The sequence below is a fragment of the Petaurus breviceps genome, unplaced genomic scaffold (genome assembly GCF_028583685.1).
Source record: "Petaurus breviceps papuanus isolate PSGF00001 unplaced genomic scaffold, PetGlider_PUasm1.0 140, whole genome shotgun sequence".
NCBI classification, from domain to species: Eukaryota; Metazoa; Chordata; class Mammalia; order Diprotodontia; family Petauridae; genus Petaurus; species Petaurus breviceps.
In genome coordinates, this window is record NW_027185698.1 from 53,861,377 (window position 1) to 53,881,690 (window position 20,314).

General features: G+C 44.1%; 1 protein-coding gene across 1 annotated transcript in view; it reads left to right on the forward strand.

Annotated features, from left to right (window-relative positions):
* Positions 1 to 20,314, forward strand: part of ABCC8 (ATP binding cassette subfamily C member 8) — a 124,552-nt gene that overhangs the window by 64,987 nt on the left and 39,251 nt on the right. Inside the window, exons 11-18 of the mRNA XM_069073238.1 lie at positions 1,071 to 1,111; positions 3,737 to 3,882; positions 6,996 to 7,101; positions 7,397 to 7,507; positions 7,957 to 8,032; positions 8,419 to 8,524; positions 18,783 to 18,815; positions 19,322 to 19,357. Coding sequence (XP_068929339.1) covers positions 1,071 to 1,111; positions 3,737 to 3,882; positions 6,996 to 7,101; positions 7,397 to 7,507; positions 7,957 to 8,032; positions 8,419 to 8,524; positions 18,783 to 18,815; positions 19,322 to 19,357 — 655 coding nt within the window. The remainder of the gene's footprint in view (positions 1 to 1,070; positions 1,112 to 3,736; positions 3,883 to 6,995; positions 7,102 to 7,396; positions 7,508 to 7,956; positions 8,033 to 8,418; positions 8,525 to 18,782; positions 18,816 to 19,321; positions 19,358 to 20,314) is intronic.

A 20,314-nucleotide genomic window follows, 5' to 3' on the forward strand; every position in this document is an offset into this window, starting at 1 on the left:
TTCATGGCAATGAATTTTGGGTCAATGAAACTCAATTGTAAGACCATGAAATCTTAGAGAGACTATGATATGTACTTGTAAAAGAAGCTACCCATCCACATAGATTAGGGGTTCTTAACCTTTTTATGTTATGGTCCTCTTTGGCAGTCTGGTGAAGCCCCAGACTCCTCAGAATAATGCTTTTAAATACATAAAACAAAATAAATATGATTACAAAGAAAAGCAATCATACTGAGATACAGTTATCACAATATTAAAAAAAAAAAGTTCATGGATCCTTGGTAAGAACCCCTGTGATATATGAAATCCCAATATAAATGGCATTATATATAGAAAGCACTGGACTTGGATTGGGGAAGACAGAAGCTCAGATGCGTAAAAGCTGTATGATCCTGGACAAGTCATTTAACCTCTCTCAGACTCAGTTTCCCCATCTGTAAAATGTAAAAAGTATTAGATCCTATCTCATAGGACTGTTGTCAGAATAAAATTAGGATAAAAATGTATTTAAGGTGCTTTGCAAACCTTAAAGTAATACATGGATGTTAGTAATTATTGTTGTGCTAATGTTTTTTTAATGTCTTACTAAATGAACATTTTGGTTTCACATCACAATCATTTCTGATTAGATCCTCTACTGCTAGGAATTGAATCCTCCATTGTAACAATAAAAAATAGTTAAACCAAAGCAATTACTATAGTAATGATTGACAAAATATGCAACATTCTGTACTCTTTGTCCTATACCTCTCCACAGAGAAATGGAAATTATGTTTCACTCTCTGTTTTCTAAATAGTATTAGTAGCAAAGTGTTGAACTTGAAGTCAGGAAGTTCTGGGTTCAAATCCTAATTCAGGTACTTAATAGCTATGTGATTTTTGGTTGAGTCACTCTCTTGGAACCTCAGTTTTGCCATCTATAAAATGGTAATGATTATCCTGACACTCACAGGGTTGTTGTGAAGAAAACACTTTAGAAAACTTAAAGCAGTCTAAAAACAGGAGTTACCATCATTATTTCAGTAGAAATATTCAGCTATTCTAAATAGCTGTGTTTGCTTTGTCCACAGTTTTTATGAACACAGCAATCCCTATCGCAGCTGTCCTGATTGTAAGTATGTGTTTCTTTCTTTTTAGAGGAATTATACAATTTGGAAGGAGGGGTGAGGAGAGGGAGCAGGGGAAGGGGGTTGAAAGGAGGCCCATTGTTTGGAGTAACTGTTAGCTGACTTGGGGTGGGGAGGGTTGGTTCTGAAAGTGACCTTGATGCATATGGGGGTCACGATGAAAGATGCTTTTATTTCCTTATGTCAAGTCACTGCTCACCCATAGGCTGAAAGGATTGGGGAAGGATTAGGGAAAAAAAATCAAGACAAGTCAATAGGAACACATTAAGTATGTGTTAAGAGCTAAGTGCTGAGGATACAAAAAGGGGGAAAAACCCTTTCCTTGCTCTCAAGGAGTTTACAATCTAATGGGGGAGACAACAGGCAAAACTATGTACAAACAAGATAGAGACAGGAAAAAACTGGAGAGAATCTCAGAGGGAAGGCAGTTATATTAGGGGGAATCAAGAAAGGCTTGTGGAAGAAGGTACAATTTGAGCTGAGTCATTAAGGAAGTGGGAGATGGAGATGAGGAGGGAAAACACTCCAGGTGTCGAGGACAGCCAGTGAAAATGCAGAGAGAGATGGTGGCAGATGGAGCATCTTGTTCAAAGAATAGCAAGGACTAGTGTCACTGGATTGCCGAGTATATAGAAAGGATTTAGGTACAAGGGGAGAGTCAAACATTGAAAGCATACCCCTAACCACCTCCCAAAGGAGCCCCCTACCTTTACCTGCCCTGAATTTGTAGCCCAGGCCTCAGCAGCTCAACCCCAGCTATGGTTTTTAAAGAGCACAGTCCCCAAGCTCACTCCCTATCAATCATGCCTGGGAATTCACTTTTTGAGATTTACTTTGTCTGGGCCCTGCACAGGCTGAATGTAATTTGTCCTGGTAATAGATGCCTTTATACTCAGAAAGGCAACCAAGGGCTAGAAGGGAAAGAAGGCTGTTTCATAATCACCGTGTTCCCATTTCCCATCTGACCATACAGAGAACGTAAGTTATTGCCTAAAGGAACAGAGTAGTGGTTATCTAATTCTCCAGTTTCCTCCTGATGTTATTCCCCTGAACAAGAGAGAAGGAAGGAGAGAGGTACAGGGCATTAACTCTTTTTACTTCCTACAGGCACCTTAACCTTCATTTCTCTCTCTCCGTGTGTGTGAACATATATATGTATATATTTATATACATAACCTACTCTTCTCTACCCTAAGACCTATTCCTTATAACAAAGAATAAAAAAGAAAAAGAAAAAAGTAGGTCAGCTGCACTAATCAACACTCTAACCACATTCATGGTCGAGATCAGGAATTTTTTGACCTTTTTTGGTATCATAGACCCCACAGAAAGTAGTGTGAAGCCAACAGACCCCTTCTCAGAAAAGTGTTTTTAAATGCATAAAATAAAATACATAGAATTACAAAGGAAACCAGTTAAATTAAAAGAAAGATGTGATTTTTCCCCATCTGAATTCACAGACCCCTCTGAAATATGCCCCAGATTAAGAACCCTTGATCTAGGCAGAGCTTCTTAAACTTTTTCTACTAAATCGCCCCTTTTTGCATTTTGGCAGCATTAGTTGGCATTGTGACGGCATTTGCAGTGCAAAGTACAGAAGCTTTGTGTTAAGAACCAAGGCTTCAGTGAAGCTGCATGATGCAACATGGGCAAGTGCTGCCAAATACACCTCGGCTTCATTACACATTTGATTTTTAATTAATGTTTGGTTGTTGTAAATTCAAAAGTCTTTTTCTGTTGCCAAATTTTTCACGACCCCATACAGGATCTTGACCCACATTTTAAGAAGTGCTGGAGAACCTAGCAAGGAGTCAAAAGAGCACAGGTCCTAGAGTCAGAGTACCTGAAGTCAAATCCCAGCTCTGATGGTTAAAACTGTGTGACCTTGGTCAGGTCTCTTCACTGCCCTGGGCCTCAGTTTCCTCATCTGTAAATTGAGAGGATGGACCAGAAGTGTCAAACATATTGTGTCTTGCAGTACTCCCAAAAGAGGCCAGACCAGATTAAGATGTAATTCGGAAACATTTAACAAAATAAATAAAAGCAGAGTAGAACAAAGATTAGGGGGTAGCTAGGTTGGCTCAGTGAATAGTCCTGGGCTTGTAGTCAGGTAGACTTGAGTTCAAATCTGGCCTCAGACACTGACTAGCTGTGTGACGCTGGACAAGTCATTTAATCTGTGTTTATCACTGGAGAAGGAAATGACAAAACACTCCAGTATCTTTGCTGAGAAAAATCCCACGGACAGTATTGGCATGATATGGTTCACATGGTCGCAAAGAGCTGGACATGACTGAACAACAAGAATACAGAGAATGTTGATGTTTTCTAAGTCAATATTCTTCCTTCAGGGAGAACTTAGAGGCCCCCATTCCTATTTGACAATGCTATTGGGCTAGCTGACCCTTGAAGTCTCTTCCAACTGTCCATGGTTGAGTGATCCTATGATGAGGTCTCCACCACCTCGCCCAGGCTCTAAAGGCTCCTCCTCCTCCTCAGATTTCACCCTTTCTCATCAGCCCTCCTCTCTTTGGGCCCAGGGCCCCCAACTTCTACTGCCTGTGCTCTGATCCTACTTCCCAGATGGCATTTCTCTGTCTCCCCCCCAGACATTCGTGAGTCATGTCAGCTTCTTCAAAGGGGCCAACTTCTCCCCATCGGTGGCTTTTGCATCTCTCTCCCTGTTCCACATCCTGGTCACACCCCTGTTCCTGCTGTCCAGTGTGGTCCGGTCAACAGTCAAAGCTCTGGTCAGGTAAGAAGAAACACCCAGCCTACCTCCCTCCCCAGTCCCCTCTGCCATGTAGTGAGAAAGAAAGCACTGACCACTAAAAGCCTGCCCTGGGGGTCTGGGTGGACATACCTGGACTCACCTGTATGGGGGATGAAGCTTCACTGACATGATTTCAGAGCAGCTAGCCTCTCTTCTTCTGGTCTACACCAGCTATTAGCCACCCAGTCTAGACCTCCCAGGGCTCATGAGTGAAGGTAAGGTTGACTACTCCCTATCCAAGGTTCTGGAGAAGGCACCAGGAATGGGGAGAGGAAGGAGGCAGGTGCAGGACTTTCTTAGCTTCCTAGTTAAAGGAATGCTTCTTAACCCACCATCTTCCTGGACCTGCTAGCCCTATTAAAATTATGAAATTTGCTGGGGGAGGGGGGTGTCTTTCCTTATTATATTTTTCTTCCTCATAGGAATCTGTCCCTCTCTGAAAGTTCTGAACCCTTTCCCCCCACCTCCACTTATCCATCAACCAACAAACATTTATTGAGAGGCATTAAGTACTATGTCCAAAGACAAGCTTAGTGACTAGAGAACCAGCCTGGGAATCAGGAAGAGATGCCTTCATATCCTGTCTCTGACACACACTGACTTTGACCTTGAACATAACACAGAATCTCTCAGTGTCCTCAGGAAACTCTCTTAAGTCTATAAATTAGGGGGTAATTGCTAATCAATATTGGGAGAGGCTACTTCCTCACTAATGAAGTCACAGCATCATAGATCTGGAACTGGAAAGGACCTTACAGGCCACATAGTGCTATAGGCCAGCTCATTTTACAGAAGGGGAAACTGAGACACAGAGCAATTAAGTGAATATCCTAAGGTCAATTAGATGATAAATATCAGATGGGATGTGGACCCAGACCATTTGACTCCAGGTCTGTTATTCTTCCTGCTGAAGTGATTTCTAGGTTAGATATTTAAAAATAAAAACCAACAAATAAATAAACACCTCCCAAGAAAAGATCTGGTTGTAATTTATATTGAAATGTGAAGACCTGGTAGCAAGTTAAACACTTAGCCCTCCCAGGGCCCTTTACACTTTGGTGCAAGTCAGAAGCTGGCACTAGACCTAGAGTCAAGATAACTTATCTTAACGAGTTCAAATCTGACCTCAGATACTTAATGGCTATGTGATTCTGGGCACTTAACCCTGTTTGCCTCAGTTTCCTCATCTGTGAAATTAACTGAAGAAGGAAATGGCAAACTAATCCAGTATCTTTGCCAAGAAAACCGCAAATGGAATCACGAGTCAGACATGCCTGAAACAACTGAACAAAAGCAAGGGGGGGGGGGGCCAGGATGCAGATCACAGATCTAAATTAGACTCCCCCTCAGGGGGGAGGAGAGATTCCTTAGGCCAGTCCATCCCACTCTCAATTATCCCATAAGGAAGAAAATATGTCCAAACCTTCCCTAGGAAATTGGCTCATTGGGCAATCCCCTATGAGTCCTGATCCATCCAACCTAGGAGGGAGGTGGCTCCCAGCCCAGTGATAAGCTGTAGGGGACATAGCTGTCAGAGCAGAGTAGTTGGCAACCAGGAATCATATCGGGCACCCTGAGGAGGCAATCCTGAGTGGCCTCCACATGGGTGGTCACACAGATAAGCGTTCAGGGTTCAGTGTGGGTAGCTTTTCATATACCATCCAAAGGGTTCCCTATGAAAACCACAAATGTAATTCATTGTTCTTTCACTATTTTATGGGATAAACATACAAATCCATCCAGGGCTGGGGTTTTTTCTTTGGGAATTATTTAGAGCTCACCCAATTTCTTTTTTAGAGGAAAAAAACCTAGAAGAATATCTAATATATATTGATTTAAAACCCTGAATAAAATATTAGAAAAGTGCCTACACCAATCTATTTAAGAGATTATTAACTATGACCAAGTTGAAGTTATGTGAGGGGAAAAACCACAAATGCATAGATTCCTATCCTGTCAGGGCAGTTGTGGTTTGATGATTATAAATCAGGAGTTTCTGTATGCAAACCCTCTTGGGTGTACTCAGTGTCCAGGAGCCAAACTGCGTAACCAGGCAGTTAGGTCACAGACCTTTTCATTTGGAGGGGAAACAAACTGAGAAGGGGGATGGGCTTCTTCTCTCCCTTCACTCCAAGATGAGCAACCCCTCCTTTCTTCCTGAAATCATTTTGACCTTCGTGGGTTCCCTTAGGTCATGGGGACAGGCAGCTGGAGAAGGTCAGGCTTGAATTCACACAAGCCTATCAGCTTGTCCTTCCTGGGGATTTACAAATGCATTGCTGAGTGGGGATTAGAGACAACTGGCAAGAATCACAAGGACACAGCTGCCACTTGGCTCCTCCATCCTGCTCCAGCTCCTAACAGCTCTTCTTTCTTTATTGGGTTAGAGGGCAGTGGGCTGATGCATGCCCATCTCCAAATCCAACTCTGAAGTAAAGACAAAGAAAACATCTGGGGCCTGAATGTCTTCTGATTCCCTTCCAGAGGCAGACCTTGGGGTCATAGGTCCAGAAGCTGGAGGGGACTTTAGCAGTTACATGAGCCATCTTCATCATTTTATGGATGAGGGTACTGAGGTACCCTAGAGGTTACGTGACTTGCTCAGGATCACACAGGTAGAACCGGGAGTTGAACTCAGGTCCAGTGATGAATGGAGGGATGGGAAAGACAGGAGAGGAGAGGAGAAGAGAGGAACTGTTTGACTTCCTGGGAGATGGGGTTAGGTAGCTTCCAGGTCCAGGCATCGGGAGACCATCTGTGATGAAAGGAAGAGTAAGAGTGGGTAGGTAGGAAGAGAAAATCACTGCTTGAACCCTCAGGCCTTAATCCCAACAATAACTAATTGACCTTGATCATAAAATCATTGCCCACCCAGCCCATGACACACACCCACAGACTTCAGGGAAGCTCAGTAATATCCACTTGCTTGTGGGTGCTGAGAAGCTGCCCAGCCCTGTCTTTCTTCTCAGAGGAGCAGGAAGTGTTGGTTCAAGACACTTCCCCCCACCCCCAGAAGGACAGGAGCTGCCTTCCCCACCCTTGGTACGGGTCTATGTGCATGCCCAGGACAGTAGAGACCTCTGCTCTCTCCACAGTGTCCAGAAGCTGAGTGAGTTCTTGTCCAGTGAGGAGATTGGGAAGGATCAGTACTCTCAGCCTGAGCTCCTTTATAAGGGTCAGAGCAGCAAATCTCAGGCAGTGGTGAGTTCCTCTACCCCTACCCTTTTCATGGGTGGGCTTTGGAGCTCATACCCAGACCTTTCTCCTTCTCTCCCCCTCCTGTGTAATGAGGGAGAGAATAAGTGTTAGACTCTCCCACTCCATAGGGGATGTCTTATGGGTGACCACACTGAGGAAGAGTTGCTCAGTAGGCCCTCCCCCATGGCCATTCTGAGGTTTCTCCTCTTCTCCTGTACCTGAGATGAGAAGGAGCTCATCCAAACACAGCACCCACCCACCCCCAACTCTCTCCACCTTCTTCTCCCTCCCTACTAAGCCACTCAAGGTTGTGAACCGTAAGCGACCCTCCAGGGATGACTGTAGGAACTTCATGGGACACCTGCAGAAACTGGGACCAGACGAAGAGCCAGACAACAGCTGTGTGAGGGTGAGTCTGCACCCCTTCCATGGCTCTCCCCTTGCAAGTATGGTCCTCACCCTTGGCACTAGTAACAGACTTCAGGAACCCTGAAGACGCAGAGTTAAATGGCAACCCTTCCACCTCCTGGGTCTCTGGGTTTATTCAGATATCAGGGCAAGCAAATCTTAAAGATCATTTTTATAACCAGCAGAAGCCCTGGAGGAGAGTATTACTTCTAGTGTAGTTAACCTTCCTCCCAGAAAAGGGACTCAGTCCCTAGGAGGGAATTGACTTTTTTAGGAAGATGAATGTGGGAAGGATGATCTCTCACCCTCCTTTCATTCCCTGAAAATAATTTATCTGAATCAGAATATGTGAGAAAGCAGAGGGTAAAAGGAAAATATGGGGGATCTCAAGTCCTGTCTATCATTCTTTGTTTTCTTCTCTTTCTGGGCTGGGGGTCACTGGTGATGAAGATCACAGGGGGATTCTTCACCTGGACATCTGATGGAGTCCCCACACTCTCCAATATTGCCATCCGTATCCCACAAGGTACCAACTCACTCTCAGCTCCAAGGCTCAGTCTCTCTCCCTCCTGAGTTGCCCCCATGGGCCAAAAGAGCCCAAATTTTCATATTGACAATTATGAGAACCTCCCACAGCCCTGTGAAGAGAATCAGATTCTTCTCTTTCTCTTATCAATCAATTATCATAGAGATAGTGCTCTCCAACCACACCCCTCCCCCCAGTACTGGGTCTTGCTTTAGAATGCAGGATGGGGCAGGGCCATATGTACAAAGGTGTACAATAGAAAGGTGATCCAAAGGGTTCCTTTGGGGGAAACAAAAGAAATTTGTAGCCCCAGAGACATGTATGTGAGGAACACTTTCTGGGCCTTGCCCTGCTGCTATCTGTCAGCCAGCACCTCCTCTGTGCAGGGCAGCTGACCATGATCGTGGGCCAGGTGGGCTGCGGGAAGTCCTCACTGCTGCTAGCCACCCTAGGGGAGATGCAGAAGATTTCAGGTGAAATCTCCTGGAACAGGTAAGACAATTGGGAGATGGGTTGGACAGGGTGGGAGATCTCTCAATAACCTGAGATTTTCTTTAAAAAAATTTTTGTACTGATGCTTTTTAAAATCACTGTCGACCACTTCCCAGTGACTCCCCTGCTCCCAATAGTACCCTGTGCCATAGCAAAATATATAGTTAAGCAGAACAAACTGACACGTTGGCCATGAATGACAGGGTATGGAACATTCCACATCCATGGTCCACCACCTGCCAAGAAGGTTCTTCTCTGTCAGTTCTATGAAGTCAAGACTGGTCACTGCAATTATCAGTTCTGATGACTTTCAATGTTGTGAGCATTATTACAGTCATTAATACACCTGAGACTTTTCCAGGGAGGGAGAATCCCTCCTCCTGCCCCTCCCCATAACATAAGATTGCTGAATTTGGAGTCATAGAACCTGACCTCAAATCCCAGCTCTGCTCTCCGTTCCACCTTGAGCAAGCCACTTATCCTCAATGGGCCTTAGCTGCCCCATCTCTAAAATGAGGGGGTTAGACTAGATGTCCTTTCTAAAGTCCCTTCCAACTCTAAATCTACAGTCTAAGGACTTAGAATGGGACACAGTTATGCTTACTGATGCATAGACGGGGAGGGGGTGAGAACACCCCCCTTAGTGTTTGCAGATCCCTTGAAAGTCATGAGGAAGAGTTCAGGCTTAAGTAAGGATGGGGCTCAAAGGAGAAGAGATCCTAAGGAACCTGATGTTTCAGTTTTAACTCCATGGGAACCATGTTGTTCTATCTTTTCTAGGTCAAAAATTAGCCTTTTTGGAAGAAGAAAAATAAAAGATTTGAATAGTTAGGCTTTTCTCTGTCATCATTGCCCCAAACACGGGTTTCATCCCTTTATGTTCTTCCTCTTCCCCTCCAACATAGCTTTAAAAATAATAAGAAAATCCCCATGTTGTTGTGCCTAACTTCCATAAGAAGCCTCAGCTCATTCTGGCTGATGTGATCTTTTTTTTTTTTTTGAGTGGGGGAAGGCAGGGCGATTGAGGTTAAGTGACTTGCCCAAGGTCACACAGCTAGTAAGTGTCAAGTGTCTGAGGTCAGATTTGAACTCAGGTCCTCCTGACTCCATCTGCTGTGCCACCTAGCTGCCCCTCTGATGTGATCTTTTATCCTGGATCTCATAATTTGGGGTTGGCCCACTTTGGGACTTTGGATCCAACTTGCTTGTCTGAGCTATAATCCTGGTCTGTTCTCAATCAATTAAATATAAAGCCTCTTATTTAGGCAAACTCTGAAATGTTCCTCCCGCCCCCCATCTTCTCTTTTAAAAAAACCTATTTTTGTTGTTTTGTTGACAGTAAAGGAAGACAATATGTTTTCCTTTTATTCCAAGGAAACTATTTGTAATATCCCCTGTTTCACTATCTTCTCATCACTGGCAATCTAAATTTCCCTTTCCTCCCACCAAGGGAAAGCCAAAAAGAAAAAAAAAAGTACAGACATTGTTCCCATCACCTCCAAATTAGAAGAATTCAGCCTATTATACCAGTTGACTTCAAATTTGTAAAACAATCTCATACCTTGTAGATCCCCCTTTGGATTTTTCTTCTGCTTGTTTTTAGAGAAATTTATTCTTCCCTTCCAGGGATGGTACTGTATCTGAGAAGCAAAGACATTTCCTCTTGGGATGTTTTCCTGATGCAGTCAAAAGCCAGGAAAGTTGCCCACTGTGTCTAGTCTAGTAGCCCATCTCTGTTATCACCATCATAATGATTATAGCTAAAATCTACATAGCAACAAAGTCCTTTACATACTGATCATCACAATGAAGTAGGTTATAATTGACTGACTTTTTTTTTTACACAGACCTGGGATTTCATCAGTATAAGGAGCTCCCAGTAAGGAAACTCCCTTCACCAAGATAGAGTAACACCTACTCTACAACCTAAAAGTCTCAGAGAATTGTCTGGAGGCAATGGGAAGTTAATTGACTTAACCAGGGTTAAAGAATCAGTTATATGCATCAGGATCAGGACCTGAACCCAGGTCTTTCTGATTCTTAGACCAGTTCTCCATCTGCTTTGTGACACTCCTTCTGAGCTGATATAATGACAACAAATGTCATGTTTCTAAGCTTTAAGTTCAACAAAGAGCTCTACATTTATTCCTCACAACAACCATGCAAGATAGGTACTTCTCAGAGTATAATTCCCATTTCACAGATGAGGAAACTGAAGCTCAGAGAAATTAAGTAATTTGCCTACGGTCATACAGCTAATAAGTTTCTGGGTGGAACCAAAGTCTTCTCAACCCCAGATTTCCTTATTCCAAATCTAACACTCTATCTACTACACCATGCTTCCTCTAAGTCTCCTCCCTCCTCCATGGGAAAGCCCTTCACTTACTTTAAAGGCTGCTATCACTTTACTTCTAAGTCTTTTCTTCTCCAGACTAAATATCCTTCAACCATTCTCTCTCAGGACCCTATTTGGGATGAACTTGTTCTCCTGGTTCCTCTCCCTCACTTCTCAGTGCCCTTAAAGTTCAAAAGATTCTTTATTGAGCCTGTACCACATAAAACTGAGGTACACAAGGAGTGAGAATCCCAGAGGGAGACATGAACAGCTGAGATTGGCACTCAGAGTCTAGGGTACCAGGTCCTCAATTTCCTTCCTTGCCCCATTGTGGAGATCAAGCTCTCTTCTGATTCTCTGTAACAATTCAGGGTGGAGATAGACACCAGTAGACCTTGTGCCTTTTTGACTAGGCTATGGGTAATTTAGGTGGTTAATTTCTTGGATGACTTTCTATAACTTGGACCTCTGATAGAATTATACAGCTAGAGCCAGAAGAGGCCTCAGAGGCCAGGGAGTCCAACCTCATTTTACAAGTGGGGAAACTGATGCACAGAGAGGTTATTTGCCCAGAATTACACAATTAGTAGATATCTGAGGTGGAATTTGAATTCAAGTCTTTCAGTACTCTAGCCACTACTCCACACAGTATCTCAATTCTTCAGAAGAAAATTGGTTTTTCCTATCTTTTTTAATGCTTTAAAGGACCCCTGATTTTATCCCAGCAGTGCAGAGGCTCACCCTTCTCATGCCTTAATCAATGGGTTCCATGAGTTGCTGTGACCAAAAAAACTCATTAATAATAGGCAATATCAATGTCTGGTCCCTTTCAAATGACTTTAGGATTTGCCCATGTCAAAGGTGCTCTGCCCCAAATTCATTTGTCCCTTCTACAATGCCAGGTTCACCCAGTCAACCAAGAAACCTCTCACCCACAGTCCTTCATGGTCATTGGCTAATCAGGGACCTCCTCTTCCTCTACCAAGAGAATGAAGGAAATAAAAAGAACTCACAACTATCAAGTTGATTCCCATCATTCAGGAAATAGAATAATTCAACCTGATACATGAGTCACCACTAGAGTCCACAAAAGATTTTGTCTCAGATCTGTGATTTTATTTGTGTAGGTAACTCCTAGTGAGGGGATTCCCTCTCCCAATGGAGATCAACAGCCTGTCTACACCTGAGAGTATTAGAAAGCTGTCTGGGGCACTCAGAAGTTGTGGCCTTCCCAGAGTCATGCAGGCAGAATGTAACAAAAAGGAGGCTTTAACCCAGGTCTTCTAAACTCCTATTGCTTCTCTCACAAAGGGTTAACACTTTTATTGCATTCTCTCAGATACTGCACACAAACTTCTTAAAGGAAACTGCTATACATATTCCAACAGGATTGGGGTTAGCTTTAATTGAAAAGGAAGGAAGGAAGGAAGGAAGGAAGGAAGGAAGGAAGGAAGGAAGGAAGGAAGGAAGGAAGGAAGGAAGGAAGGAAGGAAGGAAGGAAGGAAGGAATAAAAGCAGAAGGGAAAGAAATAGGCATTTGGAAAGTGCCTACTATGTGCCAAACAGTGTGTTAAAATGCTTTACAAATATCATCTCATTTGATCTTTACAATCACCCTAGGAGGTAGGTGCTATCATTATCCCCACTTTACAGATGAGGAGATTGAGGCAGACGAAAGGTAAGTAATTTTCTCAGGGTCTAACAACTAGGAAGTGTCTGAGGCCAAATTTAAACTCAGGTCTACTTGACTACAGGTCTATCTCACTCTCCACTTTACCACCTACCTGCTTAGATCATAGGTCATTTTGTTCCCACCCCTCATTTTACAGATGAGAAAACTGAGGCCCAGAGGAAAAAAGTGACTTGTCTGAGATCACAAAGAGGAACCTGAAGAAGGAAGATTTGAACCCAGTTCCCCAGATGACAATTGCAGGGCCGGGGCCACTGCCTTTTCAAGTCCAGACCCCATCACGAAGTCAGCCACCATTTCACCCCAGAGGACTGTTACTTTTTCTTTCCTTGGTGTTCTTGGTGCCAAGGATGATATTGACCATTGCTTCACATCGTAGAGAGGCTAATTTTCTTTTCCTCACTCGAATGAAAGAAAGCTTTCCCCTTCTCCCCAGAGCACCATGGAGAGGGTGCGTCAGGCTAACAGATGGCCAGGCCTCGGAAGTCCAGAGAGCGAAAGTGCTGCTCACGTAGCAGTTTCCCTGGTTCCTGAACTCGCCTGATTCACTTAGCCTGGTGGCAGCTGCAGCTCCTAAAGCTCTGGCAGCTTCCTCTTTGCCTCTACAGCTTATTCTATGGGTAAAGTAAGGGGCCTGCTCTCTGCATTTGACCTCTGTGACCTGGAATAAGTCACTTAACTTCTTTCATCCTCAGTTTCCTCATTTTAAAAAATGAACGGGATTGGGCTCTGAGACTTCTAAGATTCCCTCCAGCTCTACATGTTTTTAATTTTATTTGCTAAGACTGGTTCTTGCCATCTCACTTGGGCTGGAGATGCAGGGGCTACTCACTGGCCATTCCTATTCCTCTTTAGTACCAGGATTTGACCTGCTCAGTTTCCAGCCTGAGCTGGCTTTGTCTCTCCTTAGGCAATCTGGGGCTCACTAGATTTCCACCGTACTTAGGGCAAACACCCAATCTGCAGAGACCATTGCAGCTCAGAACTCTAGAACTCAAGAGATCAGCCAGCATCAGCCTGGGGGCCTGGGACTATGCACCACCATGCCCACTTGGGTTCAAGGGAGATATGCCTCTAATCCTGGATGATTTAGTAAGCTCCATGAGTGTAATGATCTGCCCCCAGTATTCCCATTCATAAGAGCCCTGGGTCTCAGACACCTTCCTGAAGCTGCACCATGGTGAACAAATAGAAAAGGAGCCAAAGAGAGCGATCTGTTCTTTCACAGCTAGGTGGTGCAGTGAGCGGCATGCTGGACCTATGGTCAGGAAGAACTAAGTGCAAATGAAGCCTCGAACACTTACTAACTTTGTAACTCTGGACAAGTCATTTAATCTCTGTCTTATTTTCTTTAACTGTATAATGGGAATAATACTAGCACCTACTACACAGGCTTGTTGTGAAGATCACATAAGATATTTGTGAAGCATTTTGCACAATGCCTGACACATAGTAGGCCCTTAATAAATGCTTGTTCCCTTCCTTCCTTCCTTCCTTCCTTCCCTCCCTCCCTCCTTTCTTCCTTCTTTCCCTCCCTCCCTCCTTCCTTCCCTCCCTCCCTCCTTCCTTCCTTCCTTCCATCTTTTACCTTCTCTGATAGTATTCCAAGCTTTCATAAAAGGAAGGCAGTAAGTACCATCTGAATACCAATCTAGGGCAGATTCATGGAATTATAAATTTAGAGGTGGAAGGGATGTTAGATGCCATTGAGTCTAATCCTCTTATTTTCCAGATGAGGAAACTGAGGCACAGAAAGGTTGAGTGGCTTATCCAAGGTCACACAGCTAGTGTTTGAGGCAAGATTTAAACCTAGATCTTTCTGACTCCAAGTCAAATGCCTTATGACACCATGATATCAAAATTTCATCAGTAGTCAGCCAGCAACAGCCCAGAAACTGTGGAGGAGGATGGAGGGGGGCAACACAATAATGATGCAATAAAGCATCTGAGAATGCCTGGGGAGAAGAAATAGGAACAGGTTTGGGAAGAACCAGTCCAGCCCTGGCTGAGCTGAGCCCTGTGAGCAGTAACCCAAGGGTGGCCCTCAGGGAGCTTACAGTCTGGAGGTGTAGGAAGACAAGACTGTATTGCCCCACAGTATAAGACATGCCTCCTAAGTGAGACTGACAAAACGCCACCTGAGTTTCTGCTCAGAAACACTCAGCAGGCTGAGTCAGCAGCCCAGCTTGGTATTTCATAAGTGAATCAGCAACTTGTTTAATAGTCATCTATCATCTCTGCGAACTCTGTAATGAGAAACAGAATCAGAGTTAGAACAATCCATACTGAATACCTGAATGTCTTCCATAAGTCTGCCCTTGAAGGTCTCCAGTGATGAGCTCATCCCCTTGGGAAAGATGTTTTCGTTTCGGGACAACTCTTCTCATGCATAGGAAGTTGCTCCATGCCCACTGCATTCTACCTCAGTGCAGCACTGACCCATTGTTCTGAAGTCCGCCCTCTGGAACCAAGCAGAAAAAATCCAATCCCTCTCCCACCTGGCAACCTTTCAAAGCCTAAATGCAACTAAATGGTGCAGTGGACCGATCAATGAACCTGGAGTCAGGAAGATCTCATTTCAAGTCCAGCCTCAGCTACTTACTGTGTGACCCTGAGCAAGTCACTTAACCTCTATCTACCTCAGCTTCCTCTACTGTAAAATGAGAATAATAAGAGCCCCTACCTCCCAGGGTTATTGTGAAGATCAAATGAGATAATATTTGTAAAGTACTTGCCACAGTCCCTTGGCACATAGCAGGTGCTTAATAAAGATTTCCTTCCTTTCTTCTGCTCTTATATCCTCCCCAAGTCATCTCTAGGCTAAATATTCCTGTTTACTTCAGCTGGTCCTCAAATGGCAGGGTCTCCAGCCCTCTCAGCAACCTGGAGCCTTCTCTGGAAGCATTCAATGTCCTTTGTAAAAACTGACCCCTGGAAGGTGAATGCAGTGTTCTAGATGTCATGTGACCAGAGCAGAAGCAAGGAGTACTGTTGCCTCCCACTTTTGGACCATGAGGGTTATTAATGCTGGTTAAAGTTGTCTTAGTTTGGGGGTGGCTAGGTGGTGCAGTGAATAAAGCACTGGCCCTGGAGTCAGGAGGACCTGAGTTCAAATATGGCCTCAGACACTTGACATATGTACTAGCCACCCCAGTTGCCCTGCCTTCCCCCCTCGAAAAGCAAGTTTTTTTAGTTTCTTGGTGTGTTGAGGGTGTTCTGTTGCTATGTTACCCTATAAGAGTTTTTAATCCAGAAAGACCCCCCCCACTACCTCCATTCAGGTCTTTTTCATAGAAACTGTTGCCTAGCCATGCCCCTAGCTTTATGTAACTAAGGTTGGTTGCCAAGGGGTGGGGGTGTTGTTTTTGTTTGTTTTTGTTTTTGGCAGAGCACAGGACCTTTATATTTTTCTCTGCTTAATTTCATCACTCTAGCCTGTTGAGGATATTTGTGGGATAATGTTTGATAAGCCCTTAATGATGGGTGTCTGGAAACAGCTGTTGCCTTCTGAGAAAGAATCAATCCTTTAATATTCACAAAAATAGAAACTTTTCCCAAACTATCTACTGGGCAGACTCAGTCCTCCTTCGTGGGACTAGGAAAGGAGGATGTCATGGGACCCAGGAGCCAATGTAGATTTCCAGTGAATATGGGTATTTATGAGATCAATGGAAAACATGGCATGGCATCTAGGTGAATGAATAGGTTGCTAGCTGGATTCAGAATCAGGATGACCTGAGTTAGAATTGTCCCAAATACTTAGCAGCTTGGTGACTCTGGGACAATCACTTAACTTCTCTGAATCCCAGTTTCCTCATCTGTAAAATGGGGGTAATAATGGCACCTACCCCATAGGGTTGTTGTGAGAATCAAATAAGATAAGTAAGCAACTAACAAACCATGAATCACTATATCAATTCTATTCATTATTATTATTATACATAAAAATTATGCAAAAAACCGAAACCCTCTTCTCTGAGGCAGTCCTCAAAAACATACCCAGTTTACTGGCTTCTGCTCCAGGACTCTGCTGGCTCTTGGGATAGAGGGAAAGGATAATGGCTACAAAAGGACTCTGCAGAGTTCTTTCTGGCCCACTGGAAAGAGTTGTCAGTTCAGGAAGGACTTTGGGGTTCCCTTCTCTCCAGACTCTCTTCTAGGAAAGTCCTCTGTCCAACTGAGCCTTCGAACTATATTCACTGGTCCCCAAAGAACAGCAAAGAGAAAGAAAGAAAGAAAGAGAGAAAGAAAGAAAGAAAGAAAGAAAGAAAGAAAGAAAGAAAGAAAGAAAGAAAGAAAGAAAGAAAGAAAGAAAGAAAGAAAGAAAGAGAAAGAAAGAAAGAAAGAAGGAAGGAAGGAAGGAAGGAAAAGAAAGAAAAGAACTGACCTCACAGGACTGTTGCAAAGAAAGCATTTTAAACTCAGTAAATGGGAGCAGTTATCTGCACATGGTCAAAACAACAAGGCTTCTGGGATAGGGCTATCTCTATTCTTGCAACAGAACTGAAATTTCTAACCTCTCATTTCTGCAGTTTATGTCAAACAGGATCAGAGACAGAGAAGTTTACGTCAGGTTGGAATGAAGGAAGGCCTGAATATGAAGGGCAGAGAATGGTTCTCCAAGGAGATTGGCAATGACTGAAACCCTCCATGTCTTTTCTCTTCCTTCCCTTCCCAAGTGTTGGTGGCATTGGATGGATGTAAAATGGAAATTCTTCTATTTTCCTATGTCCACTTGTCACATGTTTCTATCCAGTTTTCCTAGCCAGAGAGTGTGTTACTAGTGCTCTGTGGATGGAAATTTGACAAAAACCAGAGCCATACCCAGTGTGGGGCAACCAGGCCTTTGTCCCAGGGTACTGAAAGTCTCAGTCCTTCTACAGGCAGAAATTGAGCTTAGAACTAGTTAGTAAGACTTATAAATTAAACTCAGAAGCTACCAGATAATGACTGTTTTCTTCCCCAGCATCCCCATCCCAAGTGAGCTCCTCTCTGATTTGGCTTCAAACCTTTTTGCTCTCCTTTGGCAGGTCACCTTGAGGTGTCCCACAGTCTCTACCCACAAGGACCTAGGATCTCTATCTCCTCACCACAATGGGATCATACTCTGGAGTTTCTCTCCCCAGAGACCTTGTACTGAAGGTCTGAGTTGCCTTTCCAAGGTCCCTCCACTTCCAAAAAGAAAAACATTAGCAACCTTGCCCTATTCACCAGAATTGCTAGCTACAGCTCTGCTAAAGGCATTTCATTTTCATGAAACAGAGCTGTTTGGCAATGTCTCATCCTGTCCCCTTCCTCACCACTTCAGACATACAGCATGCATAGACAGGACAAGTTTGGGGTTGGAGGAGACCCTGGTAAGAACCACAAATGCAGTTCGCTACTGGCTTGTACCAGTGGTCAAAACCCTTGGACTGAGAGAAAAGCTGGGCATCCGCTCCTTACTACTGAGGAAGGCCAGGCTGGTGGGTCTCTTGGGTTTGGATGTTCTGATACAGTGTCCCTGCTAACTCTGGTATTTAATGTGGTGAATCCCCAGGAGCAGAGGGCCACCTAAAGAGGGGTGAACCCTCCCAGGTTGGAAAATTAGAACAAGTTAAGGCTTCCAAGCTAGTCAATTAGTGGGACTTGAGTGACTATGAACTTCCAGCCTATATGACATAGGGAGACCAAGTCTCAAAAAAAATTTGAGAAGACCTGGCTTCTATACCTGCTTGACCATTGACTTACTATATAACCTTGAGCAAATTTTCTCCCTTCAGTTTTCTGATTCATATTAATAGTTGGACTTGGTTCCTTATGACTTACAGCTGCACTAAAACTTTTGGAACACCTTGTATATTTGCTCTGTGCTGGATCTCTCTCTCTCTCTCTCGCTCTCTCTCTCTCTCTCTCTCTCTCTCTCTCTCTCTCTCTCTCACACACACACACACACACACACACACACACACACACACACACACAAGCAGATTGCTTCCTATCCCAATTATAGCCCCAAATCAAGTCCTCCCACTGACAGTGGTTTTCAGAGAGCCCCTTTAACATCTTCATTCTTCCAGAGCAAGGTATGGCCATTGCAGGTACCTATCTCCACTCCTTCTCTTTCCAGAGCCCTTGGAAGGGCCAAGCCAGGGCCTGGGAAGAGTCATTAAAAGATTGCTCACCCCAGGGACTGAGTGCTGGCACGTGGCAAGTAACCAATGTCTCTCTGCTTTCTGTTTGTGGTACTGTAGCTTCCCTGACAGTGAGACCGGAGAGGACTCCAGGTATGGGGAATGCATGTCATAGTAAAGGAACCTAGAAGGCATTCTGGTTGCATAGCTGGATGAGCCACATGCAACTCTGGACAATTTCTATTTTGTGTGTGTGTGTGTGTGTGTGTCTATCTGTCTGTCTCTGTCACTCTCTGAACCTGTCTGTCTTCTATCTCTGTCTCTGTCTTTCTCTGTCTGTCTGTCTCTCTCTCTCTCACACACACACACACATCTATAACTTGCTGCCACTTTTCCTCACATATTTCCCCAAACCACGTGGATGTTTTTCCCTTTCCCTAAGTCAGTGAATCCCAGGTGGCAGAAGAGACCGGAAAGAAAATGTGGCCCTAAGGATTTGAGTGGGTTTTCCCCTGGGACTTGTTGGTACCCATGTATGGGCTTCAACACTGGGCTTAGAATGGAACTGATTTTCAGTTTGAGTGAGCTGAGTATACTTGGTGGAGTTTGACCACTTTTCCAAATACTAAATGATGTCTCTCTTTCCCTTTGCCATATAGCCCAGAGAGGGAAACAAATGCTGGACCGGATGTCAGGTACTCAGTTCTCCCATCTCATGAGAACAAGCATCAAAGGCTTTTCCTCTTGGAATCCTCCCCCCCCTCCCTGGGTGATCCCAGGGGTGTCACAGAGCACTGGGAGGCAAACAGCCCTGACACATACTTATACTTTCTGGGAGGCTAGGCAAGGAGATGAGATTTGGTGCCTGGTTCAAGTTGGGGTACTGGAGGTTGTTAGTGGGTGCTTCCGAGTTTCTCATCCTTCTCAGTGTTCTAATGAGCTTTGATTGAAAACAAATGTTCCCTAGAGCCATCTGGGACTTAGTCTTGTATCTGAGAAGTTTGTGATCCCACTTGAGAGAGACTCCCAGAGAATGAGGCCCCAATCACATTGTGGAAAGCGGGGCTTACAAATAGACCTCAGTGGTCTATTTTCCTAACAGGTAGGAGTTCTCTGAAGGGACAACTATGCTCTCATCCTTGAACTATTATGAATTACATAGTATTAGAGTCCCTCATGACCCTAGCTGTAAAGTGATCAGATTCCTAAAATCCAAGCCACAACCACTGGCAAAACCCTTCCTCCTTCTCCCACCCCACCCCCATTTCCCTAGGATGAGAGAAGTGGGGGACAGGAAATAGCAGGGCTCCCCCCAGCACAACATTGAACTAGGTGAGGACATTTCTATTCTTTACTTTTAGGGCTCCCTTCCCTTCTCCCCATGAATGTATTCCATGGCCCATTTCCTATCATCTTATTCTCAATTGATTTTTCAACTATTCTTATAATTTAGAGACAGACTGATTAAAGGTTGAAAGTATTTGTTAGCCTTTCATGGTTACTTCAAGCAAGCAAGCATTTTCAAGCACTTATTATGGGCCAGGTACTTTGATAGGCCATTGAGAAGAAGAAAGAAGGAAGGAAGGAAGGAAGGAAGGAAGGAAGGAAGGAAGGAAGGAAGGAAGGAAGGAAGGAAGGAAGGAAGGAAGGAA